Genomic DNA, 22123 nt, shown 5'->3' on the forward strand with positions numbered 1-22123 from the left:
TTCTAGCCTACATTCCCACAGAGGCAAATGACGAGGCAAAAATTTAGATGCAGTATTTGGGGAAGTGATCCCTCCAAATATGTATGGGGGGAAGCAAGTGAGGCAAGAAAAAGAAAGTGCTGTTACAGCGAGTTGACAAACAGGTTATCATTGTGGGTGCCTGAAGCTAAATCCAACTGGAGTCTCTGACCAAGTGTCTAGAACAGCCACAACTGTGGTAAAGCAGCTGAGGGACTTGCCTACAACCGTCATGCCTCTCAGACTGAGGGCGGCTCCTTGGGCATTATTTTCCCAGCACTTCCACCTGACGTTGGCCAGAAAACATCCTCAGACAAGATAACAAAGAATGTCATACCCTCATGTTGGGTAGTAAGCATATACTAAAACTGTCCACAAGGGGACTTATGAAGGGGGCCAAGGAGATAAGAGTGGAGCACAGACAACAACTGCTACAAATGCCTCCTTCACAGAGTGTCTGTAATAACGTATGCCAAGGAGCTACCTTCATCTACCCCCAAAGGACCTACTCAATAGATGTTTGATTGATAATAATACATAGGTAACATTTTGATCACTTAGAGTGACTGTATGCAGTCACTATGCTACATGCTGACTCATTTAAGTCTCACAATTTAACTGATTAGATAGGTACTATTTTTGTCCCTATTTTACAGATAAGGAACCCAAGGTACCCAACAGCCATATTGGTCAAGGTTACACAGGTAATAAGTGGGACTGGTAAATAAAGTCGGGCAGTCTGGCTCCACAGTCTGTACTCATAACCACTATGTATAATGCCTGAAAAGATGGCTGAAAAGATCTTTAGATTCACATCGATCTTAACTAATTCTAACCCTCATCTTTACTTTGCACTCAGGCAATTTATATGACCCCGGGAACAGACCTTTGGGATACAGGACTTGACACTTTTCTTAATTCAGATCCGACCTGTTTATCTGCATTGCGCAGTGGAGACTGGGCTTGTCAGACGCAGATGCCATCGTTAGTCAAGAGCATTTACTGAAGGTTTCCCGTGTGCAGAGCTTTGTCCTCAGAGCTGTTGGGAGCCACAGAGGAAGTGAAGGAGACTGTCTCATATATCACGGGGTCTAACTGGATAGGACAGATGCCCAGAATTACCTACCTAAGTGGCAGAAATGAAAACTAGGCATGTAAAACCCAGCCAGACTCAGGTAGCAGAGTTGCTTTCCCTTTCTGTCCCTGCAATGTGTTCTCCAGGTTTCAGCTGGAGATTTACAGCAACATAATGAGAAAAAGAAGGTACAGAGGGAGTGTTGTGTGGAAAATGGAAGGAACCAACCTTGAAGATTTACAGCAACATAATGAGAAAAAGAAGGTACAGAGGGAGTGTTGTGTGGAAAATGGAAGGAACCAACCTCCCCACATTAGCAGGGAAACTGGGTTACATATAAACACACCTCAAAGTAATTGGAATCACACTGGGATTTGGGTTTAGAGCTGCATTAACAATGACTTAACCGTTCCAAGTTTGAACTTCAAAGTGCGAAATTGGCCCCGTAACATCTACCTCACCAAAGTGTTGCGAAGTTAACTAAAAAGCAAACTTGCAGAATGTTGGTTCCTAAAGGTTATTTTTCTTTCTTTGCTTACACTTTGGGAGTGGTCATTCACTGTGAGTATTGCAGATGTCTTTCTAGTGAGGGATAAGGAATGGTAAATGTACAGCCTAGAGCTGTGAGTTTCACACTTTGCCACGTGTTCAGATCACTGGCACCGATGTTGAAACGGATGTTATCAGAAACCACCACCATCTTTGAAATTCTGTTCTGCTGAAATAAAATTATTCTGTGCTAGAGGTAATTCTAATATGGTTGAGGTACAGACCACACTTTGGGAAAACTGGCCCATAATTTATGTTTACCACAAGATCCAAGACTGAGCTTCATGTAATTAATATAATGATCAAATACATGCTTACATTAAAATATAAAATGCATTAAAAGAGACACATTTAAAAATGGGAGTACAGTAGAGCCCAGAGGGTGACCTAGACGAGAGTGGTACAAAAGCGTGTTATGAGTGGTTGGGAATGAGTGACGGCATCAGGCTATGGAATGCATCGGTCTTAATACTTTCAGATCAAGTTCAAATTTGTTCTTTGATGCTGCCTAGCTAGTAAGAGAGACTTGGAGTTGAATATCAAATTTGTCAGATAATGGCTGTCAGGATTTGAGCAACTGATTTGGCCTCTCCGGACCTCAGAGAACAATACCCAGCTAGCAAGATTGTTTTAAAGGCGAATGATAATTCTTATCACTATGTTTGACTGATCCCTTATTACATTTTATAATTATTTGGCAGAGGAAATTTGTCTCAGGGAAGGAAAAGGACTCATGTCTATTAATATTAATATTGAATAGGTACAAATGCCTATCCAAGGTTCTTAGAGAATATGGAGGAAGTATTGTCAATGTAGCTGGGCTGAGCATTTGGTTGTAGCTGTGCAAACTACCTGCTGTGAACTGCAGAAGGCACTGAAAGTGTGACTGCACTTCAGAGGTCAAATCATTTTGCTAATTAGAAATTAGTGTTTCACACCATGGCAAGCAAAGTCAGGTCCTATAAACCCAATGAGTTTGATTGAATGTATCTCAACACCACAGACACTGCTCTAGAAAAAGTGTCTGTCACTTGATTGCTTCCAAGTCAATTCACAGGGCCTGAAGAAAAGTAGCTATCTCGTTTAACTACAAATAGGAGGAGAAATTGGTAAGTAGGTAAACCAACCCCTATTAAGAAAAATAGCTATCTCGTTTAACTACAAATAGGAGGAGAAATTGGCAAGTAGGTAAACCAACCCCTATTAAGACGTTAGCAGCTTAACTCTACCTGGAACCTGAGAACAATCTATGGCAAGTTAATGTGTGGGTTAGCTTCTGAAGGAAGACAGTGCCAGGAGGAACCAACATGACCTTAGACAGTCATGCACTGTCCCCTGATCTAGGAGAAAGCCAGTGATATGAGAGGCTGGTGGATGCCTAGGAGATAATACAATGTATAGGTCAACTCTGGGGTCTAATTGTAAAAGACCCTCTATACCAAATTAGGACAACTGGATTTTTTTCTTTTTCCTGGAAGAAAGTTGACCTAAGAATAGAGGTTTACGTAGAGAAAGTTTAAGTGGAGAAAGTGGAAGAATGCCGAGAATGAGCAGAATGAGCAGCCTTTACTAGTGAAAGTTTAAGCCAGGAGCTCTCAGAAGTATTCTGGGAAAAGATTAAGGATATAGTTTCTCTGATTCTGAGGATTCATATTCTCCATTGTATCATATGATGACTAAAAAAAAAAAATAAGTGACATTAAGAGAATTGTACATTCTTTCGAGAGAGAGGAGGAAGAACTAATATTTATTTTATGCCTACCGTTATGTCAGTCTTCACATTGAAAATTTACTTATATGATCTCATTTAATGTCTCGAAAAAACTTGAGTATGTATTTTTGAATTTCCATTTTTTTCTGATAAGGATGTGAAAGACAAAAAAATAACATGAATTTCTTCCCAGTATCTTCATTGATTCATTCATTCATCCAACAGATACTCATTGAGTACCTACTCTTTGCCAAGCAGTATTCTAAATACTGAGGATTGAACTTTGAATTAGAAGGAGTAGGTTTCTGCTCATATGGAGCATAATATTCAAGTGCAGGAGATAGCAATAAGCTGGTAAATAGATAACCATAGGTGCTATGAAGAAAATAAAATAGGATGATGGAGAGGGATACTTTGGATTGAAAAACCAAAGTCCCTTTGAGGAGGTTACAGTTGAGTTGACATGGGAGTGACAAGAAGCCACACAGACTGGTCCGGGGCAGAATGGACTTGGTAGAAGGAACAGAAAGCAAAAGAGGAATAGAGTCCTCATGGAGAGAAGACCCGGGTGTGTCCTGGGAACTGAAAGGAGCCGCTGTGATAGTAGAAGGTGAACAAGAGTTAGAGGGAGAGGTGACTAGGTCAGTGGTAGGCAAGGGCCAGTGAAGCTCGGCTTTGGGAAGGGTTTGGGTTTTCTTCAAAGTACAACAGGAAACCATTTAAGGATTTTAATCAGAGAAGCGATGTGATCAGCGTCAGATCGGTGGGTTTGGAACTGAGATTGAGGTGTAGGGGACAAGAACAATAGGGAAGCCAGTTAGGCCAGTTGGGTTTATTATTCTAGGTGAGCAGGATGGTTTATAAATTTTTTCAACTGGAAATTCTAAAGGGTAGAAAAATCTTTCAGCATTCTCCCTCCCCTCCCCTCTCCATATAGATATCAACAGATCGACATATATGTTAGTATATATTTATACCTATGTATATTTATGTATGTGTGTATATATATTATAAATTATATATGGACTACCTTACTGTTATTTAAGAATATTATAAAACATACAGAGTAAACATTTAAAAATCTGCTAAGAAGGAAAGAAGGATTTTAAATAATTTATTGCATTAAAAGTAAAAATTTGCTCTCACTAAAATCTTACTACTAAAAACACTATTAATATTTTAGTGATAGTAATATAATGGAATATGCTTCATTATTTAAAAAAAACATATTTACTTTAACACTTTCTGATACAAAAATTCAAAGATCTGGCTCTGAAATCAGTTTATTTCTAGAAGTGTTTTTGAATAGTTGTCACTGGGTAATATCAATACACTGTAGGTGGAATGCATAGCAATCCCCATAATGTATGCAAGTATGTCTCCTCTAGTTCCCAGAGCCAAAAGAATAGAGTGGAGATTATATACCTCTGGCTGTGAAGATGAGTGAAGGGAGGCCCAGACAGGGACATGGCAGGTACATTGTCTATGCATCCCTTTATTCAAGTATGTGTCAGGAACTGTTCTCAGAACTGGGATGCAGTAGGAACAAAACAGAAAAAAATAAAAATACTACCATTAATATGTTTATAACTTTTCGGATTTTTTAATGTTGGAAAATTTAAGATTAGATAGAACTTACTAGCCTCTTGTGATGGGGCCTCTAAAATTACCTCAAGTGCTCCTCACCTTCTGGATTCATGCTCTTTGTACTCTCCTCCTGGTGTGTCAGCCAAAGCTAGTGACTCGCTTCTAACAGATAGACTAGACAAAGGCAGTGGGACGTTCATTTCTGAGATGAGGTTACATAAAGGCTGTGTCATCTGCCTTGGGTGCTCCCTTTCTCTCCCTTGCTTACTCTGAGAGAAATTAGCTGCTAGGTTGAGTTGCACTCTGAAGAGACCCACTTGGCAAGGTTGAAGCCTCCCACTGACAGGAAAAAACTAAGGCCCTTAGTCCAACAGCCGTGAGAAACTTTACCCTACAAACAACCACATAGGAAACTTGAAAGTGGACTGTCCCCTATCTGAGCCTTGAGAAGAGACTCAGTTCTATTTGACACCTTGGCTGTAGCAATGTAGGAGACTCTGAGCCAGAGGATCCAATTAAGCCGTATCCTGATTTCTAACCCACAGAATCGTGAGAAAATAAATGTTTGTTGTTTTAAGTCAATAAGTGTTGGGGTAATTTGTTACACAGCAGTAGATAGGCCTTTTTTTCCTTAGGTTCAGCATTTTTTTTTTAAATGTACACACTCAAGAGAGTTAAAATTTATCAATGAAATGTTCCTTAATGAGCTTCTCAACTCACCTACAGAGAGTGTGCTGGGCACATCAATTAGATACATCTAGTAGGGGAAGTGTGCAGTAGAGCAGGTTAGGGAGCTCAGGTCTAAGACCAACCAGTCCTGTGAGAGAGCTCTTTTCATAATGGCTTGATGTGTCTTTCAGTTTGTACATGCCATTGTCTTTTTGAATAAGTTGGAAAAAATAATTTCAAGAAATTTAAGCATAAAATATTTTAAATTTGACTTGAAGCTAGGGTAAACATCAAATCATCCCAAAGTATCAGGAATTATTTAAGGAAGTTCAAGAATTGCTAATTCTTTTAATAAATGTGATAGCAGCTCTTGTTTTCCTAGAGAGCCTTTTTGCTGTCTTAATTTTTGCTTTTTCAGAGATTATAGGAAATATATCATTTAGTAATCATTTCATATCACTGTCTCTTGGCACAACACTAAAAGAAATGTGGGTGTCTCTGTATAGGGAGTTAATGGCACAGATTATTAACTTGGGTTCTCAAACTCTGCATACATGTGAGAGTGAGGCCGAAAATTGGAGATACTTAAATATTTGTTTTTCTCCAGCCATTTACAAGTAGGTATCAGTAGAAGTTGTAATGTGAGGTGACTTTAACATGTTAAGACATTAAATGAATGTATAAGTAAATACTCATATAAAAACAGATATGGTATATGTGATCAAATCCTTCAGAAATAGGCACCAAATCACATAGAAGTTGAACATATACTTTAAAGTTGTTAAGAGTCCAAAGCCTAGACAAGAACGTGGTTCTTAAATGCTGTTTCTTGAACTGACTCTGATCTAAGAATATCTTTCTTTTTGCTCTAAGGAAGTGCAAGTTAAATATCATAAGATTTTTCATAAGTTTATCTGATAAACTTTACTTTTTTCTTTTTTATGAGTATTTAACTATTCTTGCTTTTTAAATGGCGATGGTGGTGGTGGTGATAAAAAGTAGGAAGCTTTTTTTTTTTAATATCCTTAGCAAAATTAAAAGGCAGTTGTCTTATTTCAGATGCCTCCTCCCATTGCTTGTTGCTTCACATTCTGGAAACCACTGATCTAGAAAGGTCTTTAGGTTTTCTTCTGGAAGAAGGCACTACATTGTAGACAAATAGAGTTAGATTGCATATCACAAAACGCTCCTCACATAGGTGGAGACTGACATTATCACCAATAGCAATGTGCATCGTCCTGTGTGTGCATGTATATTTCTCTATAATATAATATTTTAAATTATACACACACAAAATCAATAATAATTGTTATTATTGTTGATTTTGTGTGTGTATAATTTAAAATGTTATATTGTTAACCATTACCAAATGTTAACCATTTATTAACAATTGTTAACCATTACCAATTGTTTACCTTCCACGGTTGTTGCTTTAAGTACTTTATCTGCTTAAACTTAGTTAAGAAAACGCTTATGAAGTAGATATTAATACTATTTTCACAATGTTAAAGTGCCTCCACAGATATATTTTTTGAAATATATCTGACTGGGGTCCATAGTAGGAAACACATTTTATATCACAACCCAAATACACGGACACACACGCAGTATTTTCTATTCTATTCTATTTTTTGAAAGGTATTTATTGTGAACTAATAAATGATATTCCCTCCCTTCTCTTCATTTTTCTTTTTCTTCACTGCTACCACTATCTGTTAAATATCTTTATATAATTTAATTTTTCTTTACATAATTTAATTTAATATCCTCAACAATCTTTTAATGTACATGTTATTATCAGTTTATAAATAAAGCTCAGAGAATGATTTAAATCTTACACTAGAACAGCTATAGGTGGCAGAGTCAAGATTTGAACCACATACAACAGTTTCAAAACACTAGCTCTTCCCATTCTTCATTATAAATCCATGGAAAACATGACCTTTGTCTATAAGGTTAATTCTTTGGGTGACTGTGTCACCTGCTATGCAGTGTTCCTCTGATTTAGCCAGATTCTTTAAGTAGAATGCATAGTAGCACTAAAATTGTTGAATTGTGTATATACGTATATTATTAATTTGATGCAATAGTATATTTTATTCTCTACAATATATTTTAAATTATATTTTATACATTAATGTATAAGTATGCATACACACATTTATTATAATATCCATGGGGGAAAGTGATGAAAAATATGCTAAAATCCATTCCAACCAAGATTCCCAAATGATTATAACAAAAAAAGATATCAATTGAACAATAAGAAAATGGTTTATATAAATAATCAACAGCCTTCTGAAATTTAATATATGGAGGTTGTACATAAAATGTAATAAAAATTTATTGTTTTTTTTTTTCTTCTGAATATTTTCTTTCCCATTATTTTTACCTTGGGGTTACTTAGTTATCTTCCACTTAAACTTCACTTAAAAATAACATTCTAGCATAGAAACTATATGATTTAGGGCAAAATATGCCGAATATTCTAACATATGTAGAATTTGTGAAGAGTCAGATGAAATAAAGAGATGATTCTCCCTGTTTAAACCTCCCCTTGGTATACATAAACATAGCTACATTTTGGGTTCATCCAAATGTGACATGCAATTCAAATTTTCTCCTTGTAGTATTTTCTAACTAGAAATCAAATTGTTTTGAAATGAGTAGATTTGTCTTAGCTTGAAGCTATAATTTTCAAATATCACTTGTGGTGTATTCATTTAGTGGGTTGTGGGTAAAAAAGAAAGTAACCCTCTCCAAAACCCATTCCAATAAAATAAATAGTGCAAAAAGTGGTATTAATAATTATTGAAATTGAGTGTTTTATACATGGAAGTACATTAGAATATTTTCATTTATGTTTGAAAAGTTGCATTAAAATTTTTAAAGATCACGATACTTAAAGTTGCTACACATATGGTGAGACTCAATGTATCTTCATGGTAGCTATATAACATATAGTCATTTCAGAAATAAATTTGGCTATATGTTGAAACACCATAAAGATGCTCATACTCTTGTAAGCCCACAGCCTCACTCCTTGAAGTCTAAAGTAAAAAAAAAATCTAAAAATGCATACAGACAATGTCATCACTGACCACACACACACACACACACACACACACACCTGTATTATTATCTAAAATAGTAAAAATCTGAAAACAAAATATTCTACATTAAGGAAATTGTTTTACCTGAATGAAATGTATTTTGATGGCTCAAAATATAATTACATAGACTTGTAAGAAGATTACTATGATATAATAATAAAAATTGACACATCACAATCTAAGCTCATGAGGATAGAGCTTGTTTTCGCTTTTCATTATATCCCTAAAGTCCAAAAAATTCCTTAGCTTATATTAGATGTCCAATTAAAATGTATCAAATGACTAAGTGAATAAGTTTGTAAAAATAACATGCAGGTTAACACGGACTGAGGAGAAATATGCACAAATGAAAAGAAGTCATATGTTAGGGATTTGTTAGGGTGTTGAAACTCTGGATGGGTGAATTATTTTACATGTTTTGAATTCTTTTGCTTTTACTTGTGTTTGTGCAATAAAATATTGAACAAAATGAGTTCTATAGAAGTGCAATAAAATATTGAAGAAAATGACTTGGTATAGAATACAATCTATACCAAGATGAATAAGCCATTGGCCTTTAAAAATTAGAGTTTCTCTACTTTGTAATTTACATAAAATATTTGTTCACTCTGTAGTATGGCATTGCCCTGAACTCTCAGGAAAGATGCTGTGGGACTGTCCCTCCCATGACTCACTAAAATAGTGAGAGAGCTGGACCTCTAACCCTACATCTCCTTTCAGTTTTCAAAATGAGCAGTTGCTGTGATAGCCTACTTCCAGTCACCCATGTGGAAGATATAACAGATGTGGGAGTTGGACTTGGACAATAGCTTCTCTACATAATAGCTGTACAACCTTGGGCAAATCATTTTCTCCTCTTCAAATCTGTTTCCTTATTTGAGAATGAAAGGCAGTAATAGGATTAAATAAGAGAAAGCATGGTAATACCAGATAACAGTGTTGAGCTCTTGGCAGATAGTCAGTAAATACCTGAATGACAAGCAGCCTTTCATAAAGACTAGCATTTAAAGGAATATGTCCCTGTTCCAGAAAAACTTTTGAGTTGCCTTCATCCAACTAACCAACTAAGTTTCTCCTTCATTCCTAAGGGTTGACCCTGGCACTAAGACAGTGACAGTAGGGAACACAAACATGATCTTTCTTCTTTAGCTTGTTGATATGAGTGATTACATTGATTGCTTTTCTAATGTTGAACCATCCTTGCATACCTAGAATACATTTCACTTAGTTATGATATGTAATTATTTTCATACATTATTGGTTGTGTTTGCTAATATTTTGTTGAGGATTTGCATCAAATGAGAGAGATTGTTCTGCGATTTTTTTTTTTCATGAACTGCTTTTGCAAGATTTTGGTATCAGTAATACTGACTTCATAGAATGACGGGAAGTATTTCATTCTCTTTTGATTTCTAGAAAAGATTAGATAAAATTGTAAATTCTGCAATGGCTATGTGTAGTGACAGATAGGAGCTAGAGTAATCGGAGGGAATCACATCATAAATTATATAAATGTCTAACCATTGTACTATATTCTCAAAACTAATATAAAATTTTAAAAATTGGTGTTAATTCTTGTTAATATGTTTGATAAAATTGTTCAGTAAGCCATCTTGGCCTGGATTTCTTTTTCAAGAGATTTTAAATTACACGTTTGATTTATTTGATGGTTATAAGACTCTTCAGATTGTTTATTTCATCTTGATTGATTTTAAGTAGTTTATAGTATTCAAGGAATTGGTCTACTTCTTTTAAGGAGCCGAATTTAGAAATCTAAAGTTGTTGGTCATATTCATTTGTTTTAATGACTGCAGAATCTGTAGTAATATATCTTATTTATTTCCTGCTGTTGGTGTCATGTCTTTATTTTCACCAGTTTTACAAGATGTTTACCAATTATATTGATTTTTCAGTCAGTTTTTTGTTTCATTTTTTTCTGTAGATTTTCTATTTTCAATTTCTCTTATTTCCTTCCTTCTGCTTGCTTCAGATTTATTTTGTTCTAGTTTCTTAAGGTAAGAACTTGGGTTATTAATTTGAGAACTTTCCTCATTTCTAAAGTAAGCATTTAGTATTATAAATTCCTCTCTTGGCAGTGCTTTAAGCAGTGTTTCACAAATTTTGATATGTCATGTTCATGTCCATTTGCTTTTATAATGTTTTTTTCCTCTAATCCATGAATTATTTAGAATGCGTTGATGAATTTTTACATATTTAGAGATTTTCCTATTGTCTTTCTGTTATCGATTTCTAATTTGATTTCATTGATGTTCTAGATCACAGTGTATGATTTCAATTATCTGAGGTTTATTTTGAGGCCCAAGATATTATCTATCTTGATGAATGTTCTGAGGGCACTTGAAAAAAAATGTCTATTTTTCTCTTGTTGGGTGGTAGTCTATTTATATCAATTAGATCCTGTGGGTTGACTATATTGTTCATGTCTTCAATATCCTTGATTTTCTGTCTAGTTGATTAACCACTTGCCAAGAAGGGATTTTTGAAATCCTCAGCTATAATTTCAATTGAATTATAAGTGAGTTTCTTTTAAGCAACATATAGTTTGGTCATTATTTTTTTTTTTATTCATTCTGCCAAGCTCTGTCTTTTGATTGGCATAGTTAGATCATTGACATTTAGGGTAATTATTGATATATTAATGCTTCACTCTACCATTTTACTACTTGTTTTCTGTTTGTTTTCTCTGGTTGTTCTTCTGTTTTTCTTTTCTTGTCTTCTTTTGGGTTACTTAAACATTTTTGAGAATTTCAACTCAGTTTAGTTATAGTGTTTTTGAATATATCTCTTTATATATTTTTATAGTGGTTGTGCAGTGTATTACGATATACATACAAGACTTGTAACAGTTTGCTGGAATCAATAATTTACTACTTTGAGTGAAGTTTAGAAATCTTCCATTTAGATCTCTTTGCCTTCCTCACTTTTAAATATTATTGTCTTGTGTATCAGGCAGTGTTAGACTTTTTGTTTCAATTATCGAAAATGATTTATGAAACTTACAGAGAAAAGTATAGAGTATTGCATTTATCTGCATTTCTACTATTCTTTCCTGATGCTCCAAGAATTCTTTTATAATTACCTTTTCGTTTGAAGAATAGATCTATTAGCAACAAATTATTTTTGTTTTTCTTCATTTGAGAAAGTTTCTGTTGAGAATTTAAACTTAACAGTTCTCCTCTTTCAGCACTTGGAAAGTATTGTCCTTACGGCCTTCATAGTTTCCGTGAGAATATTACTGCCATTCAAATTGGTATTCTCCTATAGGTAAGCAGCTTTCAAGACTTTTTCTTTGTCATTAGTAATAAGAAATTTAATTATAATGTGTCTTGGTATGTGTTGTTTGGGGTTTATTCTGTCAAGGGTCAGTTCAACTTCTGGAAATTGCAGGCCTGTGTCTCGTCAAAATTGGAAAGTTTTCAACCATGATATATTCTAATGCTCTTTAGCCTCATTCTCTTTTTCTTCTCCTGAGACTCTGAAAACGCAAATACTGGATTTCTTCTTCTTATCCCACAGGTGACTAAGGCTCTGTACATTTTTTTTTAGTCTATTATCTATCTGTTATTCAAACTGAGCAAATTCTATTGATATGTCCTCAGGTTTACTGATTCTTACCTCTCTCATTTCCACTCTTCCTGAGCTCATCCAGTGAGTTTTTTTTTCTTGTTATTGTTATAATATTTAATTCTATTGATTCAATTTGGGTATTGTTAATAACTATTTTCCTTGATGAGATTTTTGTATTTGTTTCAAGAGAATCTTAATTGTTGAATCATTTTTATGATGGTGGCTTTGAAATCTTTGTCAACATCTAAGTCATCTCAGTGTTGGCATCAGTTGGTTGTCTTTCCTCATTCAAGTTGTGATTTTCTTAATTTTTGGCATGACAGGTAGTTTTTATGTGTATCCTGGACATTTTGTTTATTGTAGCTTGTTTATTGTATGGAGACTCTGGGTTCTACCTGAATCTTTAATTTTGCCAGGCAGGCATTCACCACATTAAGGTTTAGCATATGGGTCTTGACCTAATTCTGTGAACTGCTGTTCTAATGGCAGTTTAATTTTTGTAGTCTTTTCAGTCTTGTATTGATCTACTTGGTTTATCAGATGCTACTTGGTGTCCCATTGGTTGCTGGTGGTACTGCCAGAGAGAGAAGAGATTTATCTAGGCCAGGTTCCCAGGTGTCTTGGTGGTGGAGAGCTGTGGTAAGATCCTCATGCTGCTCCCTTTTCCTCCTGGTCTCTGGGTAGGGAAGGGAGGAGAAGGAAGGAGAGACTTGGATCCATAAGGACAAAGAAACTCCTCAAACCAGGCTACTTACTGTAGTTGGGTCTTTCACTTACCCATCCCAGTATCTTTTGGGTGGGGGAAAATAGTCTTAGGCTCATAGGGACAAAGAGGCTTCCTGGACCAAACCCTAGCTATAGCTGAGTCCCTCTTCTTGATTGGGTCTTTCCTACCCATATCAGTATCTCTGAGACTATTTCTCTGGCTACTTATTTGTAATGGTACTCCTAAAAGATCTCCCTTGCTAGTGGTATCAGATTCACCTGTTATCAGAGGCACTCTTATTTTCTCTGGAGGAGGAATAAGCCTACTTGAACTATCCTCTTTTGCTAGGTCATGAGTCAGAAAACTCTGGGTCTGTGCCACCTACTATTGGATAGGGAGTGCAGGATGCTCTGCCATTTTACTGGTTCCCCAATCCTGAGTTCCCAAGCTAGAGCCTCACCTTCTTATCACCTTTCAGAGTTTGCTTTTGACTGTCTCTTGTACAAGTTCCAGCGTTGATAGTCGCTTAAGAAAAAGCAAAAAAAAATGGATCTGTGTGAGCTTTTCCCAAAGAAGAAGTATAAATGCATTTACATTGCCACATTTTCTTATATCAGATAATACCTACATTTTTATTACAAAGTTCATCTTGCATCTCTTATCAATAGGGGATTGTAGAAGCTTCTGGGGCAGAGACTGGGGGTCATCTTAACCATGAGCTCAAAGGTTAGCACTACCAAAGTGTTTCCCCACAGATCATTTATTAATTGCAAGAGAAAAAATAGTATACAGTGAAGAAATCCAACATCTTGACTGATTATTAATATCTACAAATATAGGTGGACACCTTGAGCCTCTTGATTTGACACAATAAGAAGTGACATATCGTCATCTGTATAGTATTCAAGTCAGGAATGTTTAATCAGAATCTCACCACAAGGAAACATCAGAAACACTGAAAATGAGGGACATCTATTTAAAATAACTGGCTCATATTCTTCAAAAATGACATTGTCATGAAAGACTTCACTTTAATTTCTCAATTTGGTAACTTTGGTTATGTAAGAGAATGTCCTCATGCTTAAGAAATATACACTGAAATATAAAGAGATACACACACACACACACACACACAGAGAGAGAGAGAGAGAGAGAGAGAGAGAGAGAGAACGTGATATAAAAATGTGGCAAAATGTTAAAAATTGGTGAAAGATTATATAAAGTTTTCTGGATTATTCTTGCAACTTTCATGTAAGTTTGATAGTGTGGTATGATCTGCTTTCAGTCATGTGTAGAATTTATGTCACCTCAATAGGTAAAGAGTGAGATGCTTCAGGGGTGTTTAGATACATAAGGCCATAAGTTAAAATATAGCAAGGTTTCTCATTGTGTACTGGAAACCACATATAGGTCTCTCATGACATATGAACTCACCTGTTAGGATCTGTTATGCCTCATGAACCCCTTCTTCCCAATAGATTTTGATCCTAGATTTCTCTCCATGAAGCCACTGGTTCCACCAGTGTTACAGATCTCAGTGCCTGGCTAAATTTATTTTTTTCACTTGAGTCATGTTTTCTAGCAGATTACGTGGTAGCACTTTAAGTTTGTAGAGCATGTCCACGTGTTTCATCTCATGTAATTTTCTTTTGTGTCCTTTTAAGGAAGAGATGGATGACTCAGATATTTGGCATATTTATGAGCTTTCTGTGTACAGTTAAAGGGATATAATATCACCCCCAAGAGATATCTCTCGTGTCTCTAAAAAAAGAGCATAGGTTCGAAACCAGTCATTGAAGCTCGGATTTAAATTCTGTCTCTTCCATTTATTAGCTTTCTGGCTTGGGCAAATGTTTAATCTTTCGGAGCCTTAGTTTTCTCATCAGCATAATGCAATACTAGTGCCCTCATTACAGGGTGATTATAAAAACTAAAAATAATATATTCAAAATTATGTTTATGTTGAAGACTCAATAAGTAATATTAATAATAAATATATTAGTATTATTAATTATTCTTCTAGTAAGACTGATCCTTTGGAAAGAATCCATAAAGAAATGTGGGTTTTGTCTGAGATACTAATTCCATTAGTACCAGTTTTCCTCATAATATTAATCATCTGGATTTTTATATCTCATCCTCTCTCCTAAGACACACAAAACAGCCTTTTGGGGCTCTGTACCTTCCTCAGAAAAAATATTTCTATTAGCATTTCTCAACCAATGAATTTTGTCTCTCTTTTTTTATTATCTAAGTCCCCATAGGTAATTGCCTGTTCTCTAGAAAAATTAATGTATGAAAGTGACTTAATGAATTACCTCTCCAAAGTGGCAATGTCTTTACCCTAGAGAGTGTGGAATTTGGACAATGACTTTGATTGGACAATATTTTAGAAGCCAGTTGTGCTAGTAGACATGGCCCTTGTTTACAACTATCATTAAGAAGCAAGAGCACTATTCCTGGTGAGGCAGAATAGCTCATTTTAGCTCCTGTGTTCTAATTAGAAGTGTGGGCTCTAAGATCAGAATTCGAATCCTGGGTTCAAATCCTGCTCTGCTGTTTCACATTTGGTTGACGTGGGGCTAGTGGGCATGATGGGCATTTAATGATTCAATGTACAGAAAGTAATTTACACAATGCGTGTGTCTTATTGTGTATCTTCAAGTGTTGTTATTTCATGTGAATTCCATTTATAAAACTATTTAGAAGGCATTTAGGATATTATCTATTTCAGTGGTTTTCAAACTTATCCTTTTAGCAAATAATTTTTTTCCCTTCCAAATTAAAAAATAATAATAATAAAATAATATACAGAATTCCAATGTAAGGAAGAGATCTGTTCAGATTAACATAGAGAGGATGGGGCCAGAAGCTCTCTTCTTCCACTGAGGTGGCTACAGGATCTCTGTGATCTGGGTATCTACTGGTACATGACAAGTTATGGGAAAACAGTGACTGAAAAAAGTAATAGTCACTGATTTTTGCCCCTGAAACTGAGGTTGACTGAGCCCAGCGAGGCAGTTCTTATTCAGATTCTGTCATGGAGTTACACTCAGGTGGTAAATGGGCTGGGAGATTTTGAAGGCTTCTTTGTCCTGTGTCTGGGCCTGGGCTGGAAGAGCTGGAGCACCTCAGGTATCTCTTACTCTCTGTGCGGTCTTGGGGTATGGTCTTTCCACATGACAGCCTCAAGATCTCTGGGCTTCTTTCATAGCACCTGAAGGCTCCCAGAGAGAGAATCTCACCAGGAATTGGCAGAAGCTGCAAGTTTTGTCTAACCTAGCCTCAGGAGTCACCCAGAGCTTCCATGGTGTTCTATTCCTCCAAGACACAAAGACATGCCAAATTTCAAAGGAAGATGGCACAGAAGCTGCCTCTTGATGGCAATGAATTTGCAGACCTGTTATAAACCACCACACCCTGTAATCTAGAGATTCTGTTTTAAAAATCCCTGATGAGTAAATCCCTTTATACTCTCATGTATATAATGGTGATAATGCTGCTGACATCCATAAAAGCTAATATTTAGGGAGAGATCACTCTCTAATAGGCAATACTTTAGACACTTGATGTATCAAGTGTTAACAGAAGCCTGTGAGAGTAGGTGTATATTTTCAAATGAGGAAACTATGTCAGTAAGTGAGATTGCCCAGGATTACACCGATAGTAAGGGCAGAGTTAGGAATAAAAGCTCAACTTTTGACCACTCCAAAAATAACACTACTGAGCTGAGAAGGCAGAGATTCAGCCAACAGCAGACAGTTTAATTGGAGATCTGGCCCTGGACAGCATACTTCGTCTCTTCCCTACACCATTCACCCTTTCATCTCTAACTCACATTATGCCTTATTAGCTATTTTTAACAACCTATTTTGACAAACCAAGGTAAAGTGTCCCCTAGATTTATTATAAATCTCCTTGTCTCTTAGTTTTAAGCCTCCTTATGGTCTACTGTATATTAAATAATCTATGGCATCCAATGCACAGTATTCATAGATCAGCTGTCATTTGATCTGGAAGGAAATTGTTTTCACTTAGAAATAGATTGAAGGTGTCATCCCCTTCTATGGTAATAAGAGTTTGGGGTTGGCATTTGATTCACTATGCAATGCCCTAAGTGCTAGCTTTCCTTATTTGGAATTCCAAATGCAGCCTTGCTGCCAGAGGGCCAGTTTCTTTCAACTTGGTCTGCAGGAAAAGATCTTTAGGAGGAAGTGAATCTGCTCTTATTCAATCACTCACATCCTAAGGGTTTGGCTGTCCAGAGGCTAAGAGAGAAGTTCATTCGATAATGGATGATGTTGATGAAATTGGTCTAACTCATGGATACTTGGAATACAACTGTGATGGATTTGCTTATCAAATCTTCTTTCCTGTCCCTCACCTCTTTGGGCAGATATGCTTCTCTTCCTCACTGCCTTGGGTTGGGCCATGTGACTTGCTTTGGTCAATGGACAGTTAATAAACAAGATTGGACCAGGAGCATCGTTTGGCTTAGACCTACACTCCTGACATTCACAATGAGGAAAACATGCCTTGGGGATTCACTGGTACAAGAAGGCTGAGAAACACTTGGATCAATCTCAGCCTTCCCACTTCATAAAATGGAGTTGCCTAGCTTACTCCAACCTACCTTAGCCAAATCAATCAACGGGCAGATCTGTGAGAGTGAGAAATATTTGTCTTTGCAAGCCACTGAGAATTTTAGGCTTTTGTTTCACAGCATTAATGAAGCAAAAGATAACTAATGTAACAGCTAGTATTTATTGACTACATAGTTATGATATTGAATCACAATATAATAAGAAATATATACTCGGTCTTCATTCATTTCTAGCACAGAGCTCCTAAAACTCTTGGAATTTCCTAAGTAATGAAAACCATAAAGTTGTCTCTTGTTATATTAATGAGGTAAATTTTGTATCCCACCTAAGGGTGGGGGCTGGTTCCCAGTATAGCAAGTCATTAGAGAGTTGGAACTTTCAGTCCTACCTCCCAACCTCTAGGGAGTTGAGAGGGGTTGGAGATTGAGTTCAGTCACCAGTGGCCAATGATTTAATCAATCATGAGTATGTAATGAAACCTCCATAAAAATGCAAAACCACAGTGTTCAGAGGGCTTCTAGGTTGGTGAACACATAAAAATCCCAGGAGAGTGGAAGCTCCAAGCCCTTTCCCATACCTTGTCCTATGCATCTCTTCTATGTTGCTGTTCTTGAGTTATGAGCTTTTATTTAAAAAATAGTAACACATTAAGTAAAATATTTCTCTGAGTTCCGTGAGCCATCCTAGAAAATTAATTGAACCTAAGGAGAAGGTAGCGGGAACCTCTCTGATTTATAACTGCTTGATCAGAAGCACAGGTGACTATCTGCTCTTGTTATTGGCCTCTGAAGGTGTTGGGGGCAGTTTTGTGGGCTGAGGCTTTAACCTGTGGGTTCTAATACTATCTCAGTAGATAGTATCACAGTTGAGTTGAATTGTACAACACTCAGCTTATGTCAGAGAATTGTTTGGTGCGGGGGGAAAACCCCCAAAAGTTGGAATTGGTGTATCAGAATTATAATAGTGTAGACTATTTTAAAATTATTTTTTAAGCACCTAACATGTGGTATCAGGCACTAAGCAAATTTTGTGCATTAACTTTTAATTCTAAAACAAGCCTATAAGGTACCTAATATCATTATCTCCATTTTAGAGACTTAGAGAGTTTGTCTTTGATAAAAATGATTAGAATAATTTATCAAAACTTACCCTTTGGAACAAGACACCAAAGCGGATTTTGGAAATCCTTATTAAGATCAGAAAAGCACATGTTTCTGAAAGTCTTGGGAAACACTGACAACTTCTGCTTTTTAAAAACAGTCCTTGGCAAAATCATACTGGAATCCACTATCCAGGGCACAGCAGGTAAGAGCAGTGATTAAGGCTGCCATTTATTGAATACTTGTGTTGGACTCTATGCTTCGATCATATCAGTTATTGTACAATAGCCATCTGAAGTTGCTACTAAATTTATTTCCCTTTATGAACAACTGAAGATCACAGAGGTTAAGCAATGTACTTGAAGTTATATAGTTTGTAGGTGATTAAACTAGAATTCAGACACAGTGCCTGACTTCTTATCTACTACATTAAGCCACCTATTACAAATATCAATTTCTTTGCTACATTATTTACTCCCTTGTTCACAACTATTTTCTTTGTAGAGAAGTTATATTTTATTTTTGAATGGTTTTAACAATTTTTAGTTGTTCCTCGAACAAATATTTATTGAGAATATAATTGTGCCAGGCACTGTGCAATGCAATGAAAGTGGATAATTGGAAAGAGCTGGGTAACAGAAAACTGAGATTCTATTGCCTTATGATCATAGAATATAAGGGCAGAATGGGCTTCAAATGCAACTTCCATTGAGCTTTCTATCCTATGGAACTTGTCGCCTCATTTGACGGACAATGCAGCATGATATAGTGTGGAAAGGAAAACTTGGCTTGGGGTCAAACAAAATTGGACATAATTCTGACTCTGCTGCCTGCTACATAAGAGCTTGGGCAAGCTTTGTCACTTTGCTAAACCTCACTAATTTCATCCATACAATCTTAAGTGTAGAGGTAACTCAAATCATTGTAGGGAGAGTCAAGAGTGAAAATGTATTAAAGCCCTTAGCTCAACGACTAATCCCAATCAACAGTCAATAAATCATATAGTAACAATCAGTTATTTTATAAGGAACTATGTTCAGTCTGTGTACCATCTGGTTCATTCCATTTGGATATAGTCTCATTTGAAAACATTGCTCTTAAAAATACCACAGAATTGAATACCTTCTAGTTGACTTTCAACACTAGTTGGATGTATACAAAACATTAATCAAGTATGTTCCTCTTCCTGGGCCTTATAGATTAGGTCAACTTTTAGTTACTTGTAGATATAAAACAAAACCAACTAATAAGCCAAAAAATATGATTCAAGGATAAATAATCTGAATAGATGTCAATTCTCATGTTTTTTGTTTGTTTGTTTGTTTTTGTGTTGTTTATATATCTATGCATGACTAATTGCTCCTACTTGGCCCTATTTAATAAGTTCACTGTTACCTCTGTTAAATGGAATGTTCTATGTTCTGAGAAGCTCAGAGAAAATGTATGGCATGTTGGTATTTATTCAGGAAAATACTTACCTGCTGGTCAATAAATAGCTATCACTACCCAAGTGGGTGAAGATATTTGTTGTAATAAATCAAAAATGAGACACGATCTTTAGGTTTGTTGTGGTGGTTTGAATATCAACCTCCATTTTAATTCTAAGGAAACCCTTGAAGTGTGATAAATCCCATTTTACAGATGAAGAAACTCTGAAAGTCCTTGTAACTAGACAACTTCCAGTGTTACAATAAATTATGATATGATTCTCAATTTAAACTTCTGTCCCACTTATTTGTCCATATATATAATTTGTTCTATGAAATATTACTATCCCTGTCACAAAGCCCTGTGTAATTAGCATCAGAGAGCATGTCTTGAAAATAGGGCAAGTAAAAACCATTTTGGATGATAAGATTGCTTCCTCAGGAACAAGTAATCCCCCATATCGGTGGTTTTGACAAAATCAAACAGCCTAAAGAATTCCGAAATTCATTAACAAATGAAGAATTCCCAAGAAAAGACACAGACCAGATAAAGTTTATTGCTTTTATTTTATTTTCCTGTATCATGTTTCTCTCTACCTCCAATATAGCTTCTCAGTGCCATGGAAACAAATAGAAGGTATGGGGATGGTATAGCTCTTTCTTAGATGACAATGGCCACCCCACTCAGAAAAAAAATATTTCCCAGGATTTGCCTGTGACATTATGCGTATCACATTAGATACAATCTATTTCAGTTCTGTTAACTTCCAGAATCATTTCAGATAAATAGCTTACCCACCATGACACATCTCTGGTGACTTTATTTTTTTCCAATCATTTGTCCTGAAAACATTACATTTTAATCACCCACTACTAAGTGGATCCCCCACCTGGTAGTGTGTTGCATACACCCTCTATATATGGTGTTAATAGGCTGTCTTAAAGGTGATTATTTCTGTGTGTTAGAGGGGATTGGAAATGTTGGCATATTTGTCATTGTTTGTTAAAATCCTCTGAAGTCAATTACTAATTATAAGAGCTTGTAACTTTAGGGACTTAGCTGATGAATCCAATTGAACTGTCAGCTTTTTCAGCCTAGACTGGATATATAAAGAATCTCCATCTTAATTGCTTTAATTAATGAATGCAGAGATAAGGCAACTCCTAGAGAGAAATGCTACAATGTCTTTATGGAATTCTTGCCATGTGTGGCAAGAATTCCATAAAGACAAACAATCTGTTTTTGAAGGGCACAGACTAACAATCTGTTTTTGAAGGGCACTTGTAATATTAATTACTGGCCTTTCATGGGACATGTACCATGTGCATAATGTATGGGAATGTAAATAACGTGTCTTGACATGTCTCTAACACTGAAGGGGCTTATGATTTTATTGAGAAACCACAAATGTATGAAACAAGTAGAAAATAAAAATTTTTATAGTAAAATGATTTTAGAGAAAGGAGATGTCATTTTTGGAGTAGATTCGTCTAGCTGGGTTTGTAAAGCCATCAGTGTTTGGAAGAGCAGATAAGGAGACCAGGGTCCACTTAATGGATCAGTTGGTTTAACCACTCTCCTTGGAATTGGCAAGTTCTTCATTCTTTCTCTCTTTGTGCTCGTTCTTCTGTCTGGGAGAAATGCTCTTGCCCCAGTAATTCAAACAGCCACCTCCTTCTCTTCAGTTGTGAACTCTAAAATTATCCTGCGAGAGTCATCTCTCTTTTTCTAATCCAAAGGGACACATCACCTTCCCGTACCCCATGTTTGTGTGTGTATGTGTGTGTTTTTTTTATCAGATCATCCTCATGTCATCTTTATAATCGCCTCTTCTAGGATGCGAGCTCCTGTGAGCAGAGACCTGGTGTTTGCCCATCATTGAATCACAAGTGTCGACAGATTGTGGGCATCTAAAACACATTAGTTGAATAAATGATTGGTCAGATAGGGATATTTTATTGTAAGCAGCAGAGAT

The 22123-nt window shown here is 36.1% G+C and overlaps 1 protein-coding gene across 1 annotated transcript in view; it reads left to right on the top strand.

The window, feature by feature from the left end:
- LOC120606347 (metabotropic glutamate receptor 7-like) overlaps positions 1–22123 on the top strand; it is a gene marked incomplete at its 3' end in the record, with an annotated part of 556936 nt that overhangs the window by 528377 nt on the left and 6436 nt on the right. Inside the window, exon 8 of the mRNA XM_039867571.1 lies at positions 878–1002. Coding sequence (XP_039723505.1) covers positions 878–1002 — 125 coding nt within the window. The remainder of the gene's footprint in view (positions 1–877; positions 1003–22123) is intronic.

Source organism: Pteropus medius, unplaced genomic scaffold (assembly GCF_902729225.1).
Source record: "Pteropus medius unplaced genomic scaffold, Ma_sr-lr_union100, whole genome shotgun sequence".
NCBI lineage: Eukaryota > Metazoa > Chordata > Mammalia > Chiroptera > Pteropodidae > Pteropus > Pteropus medius.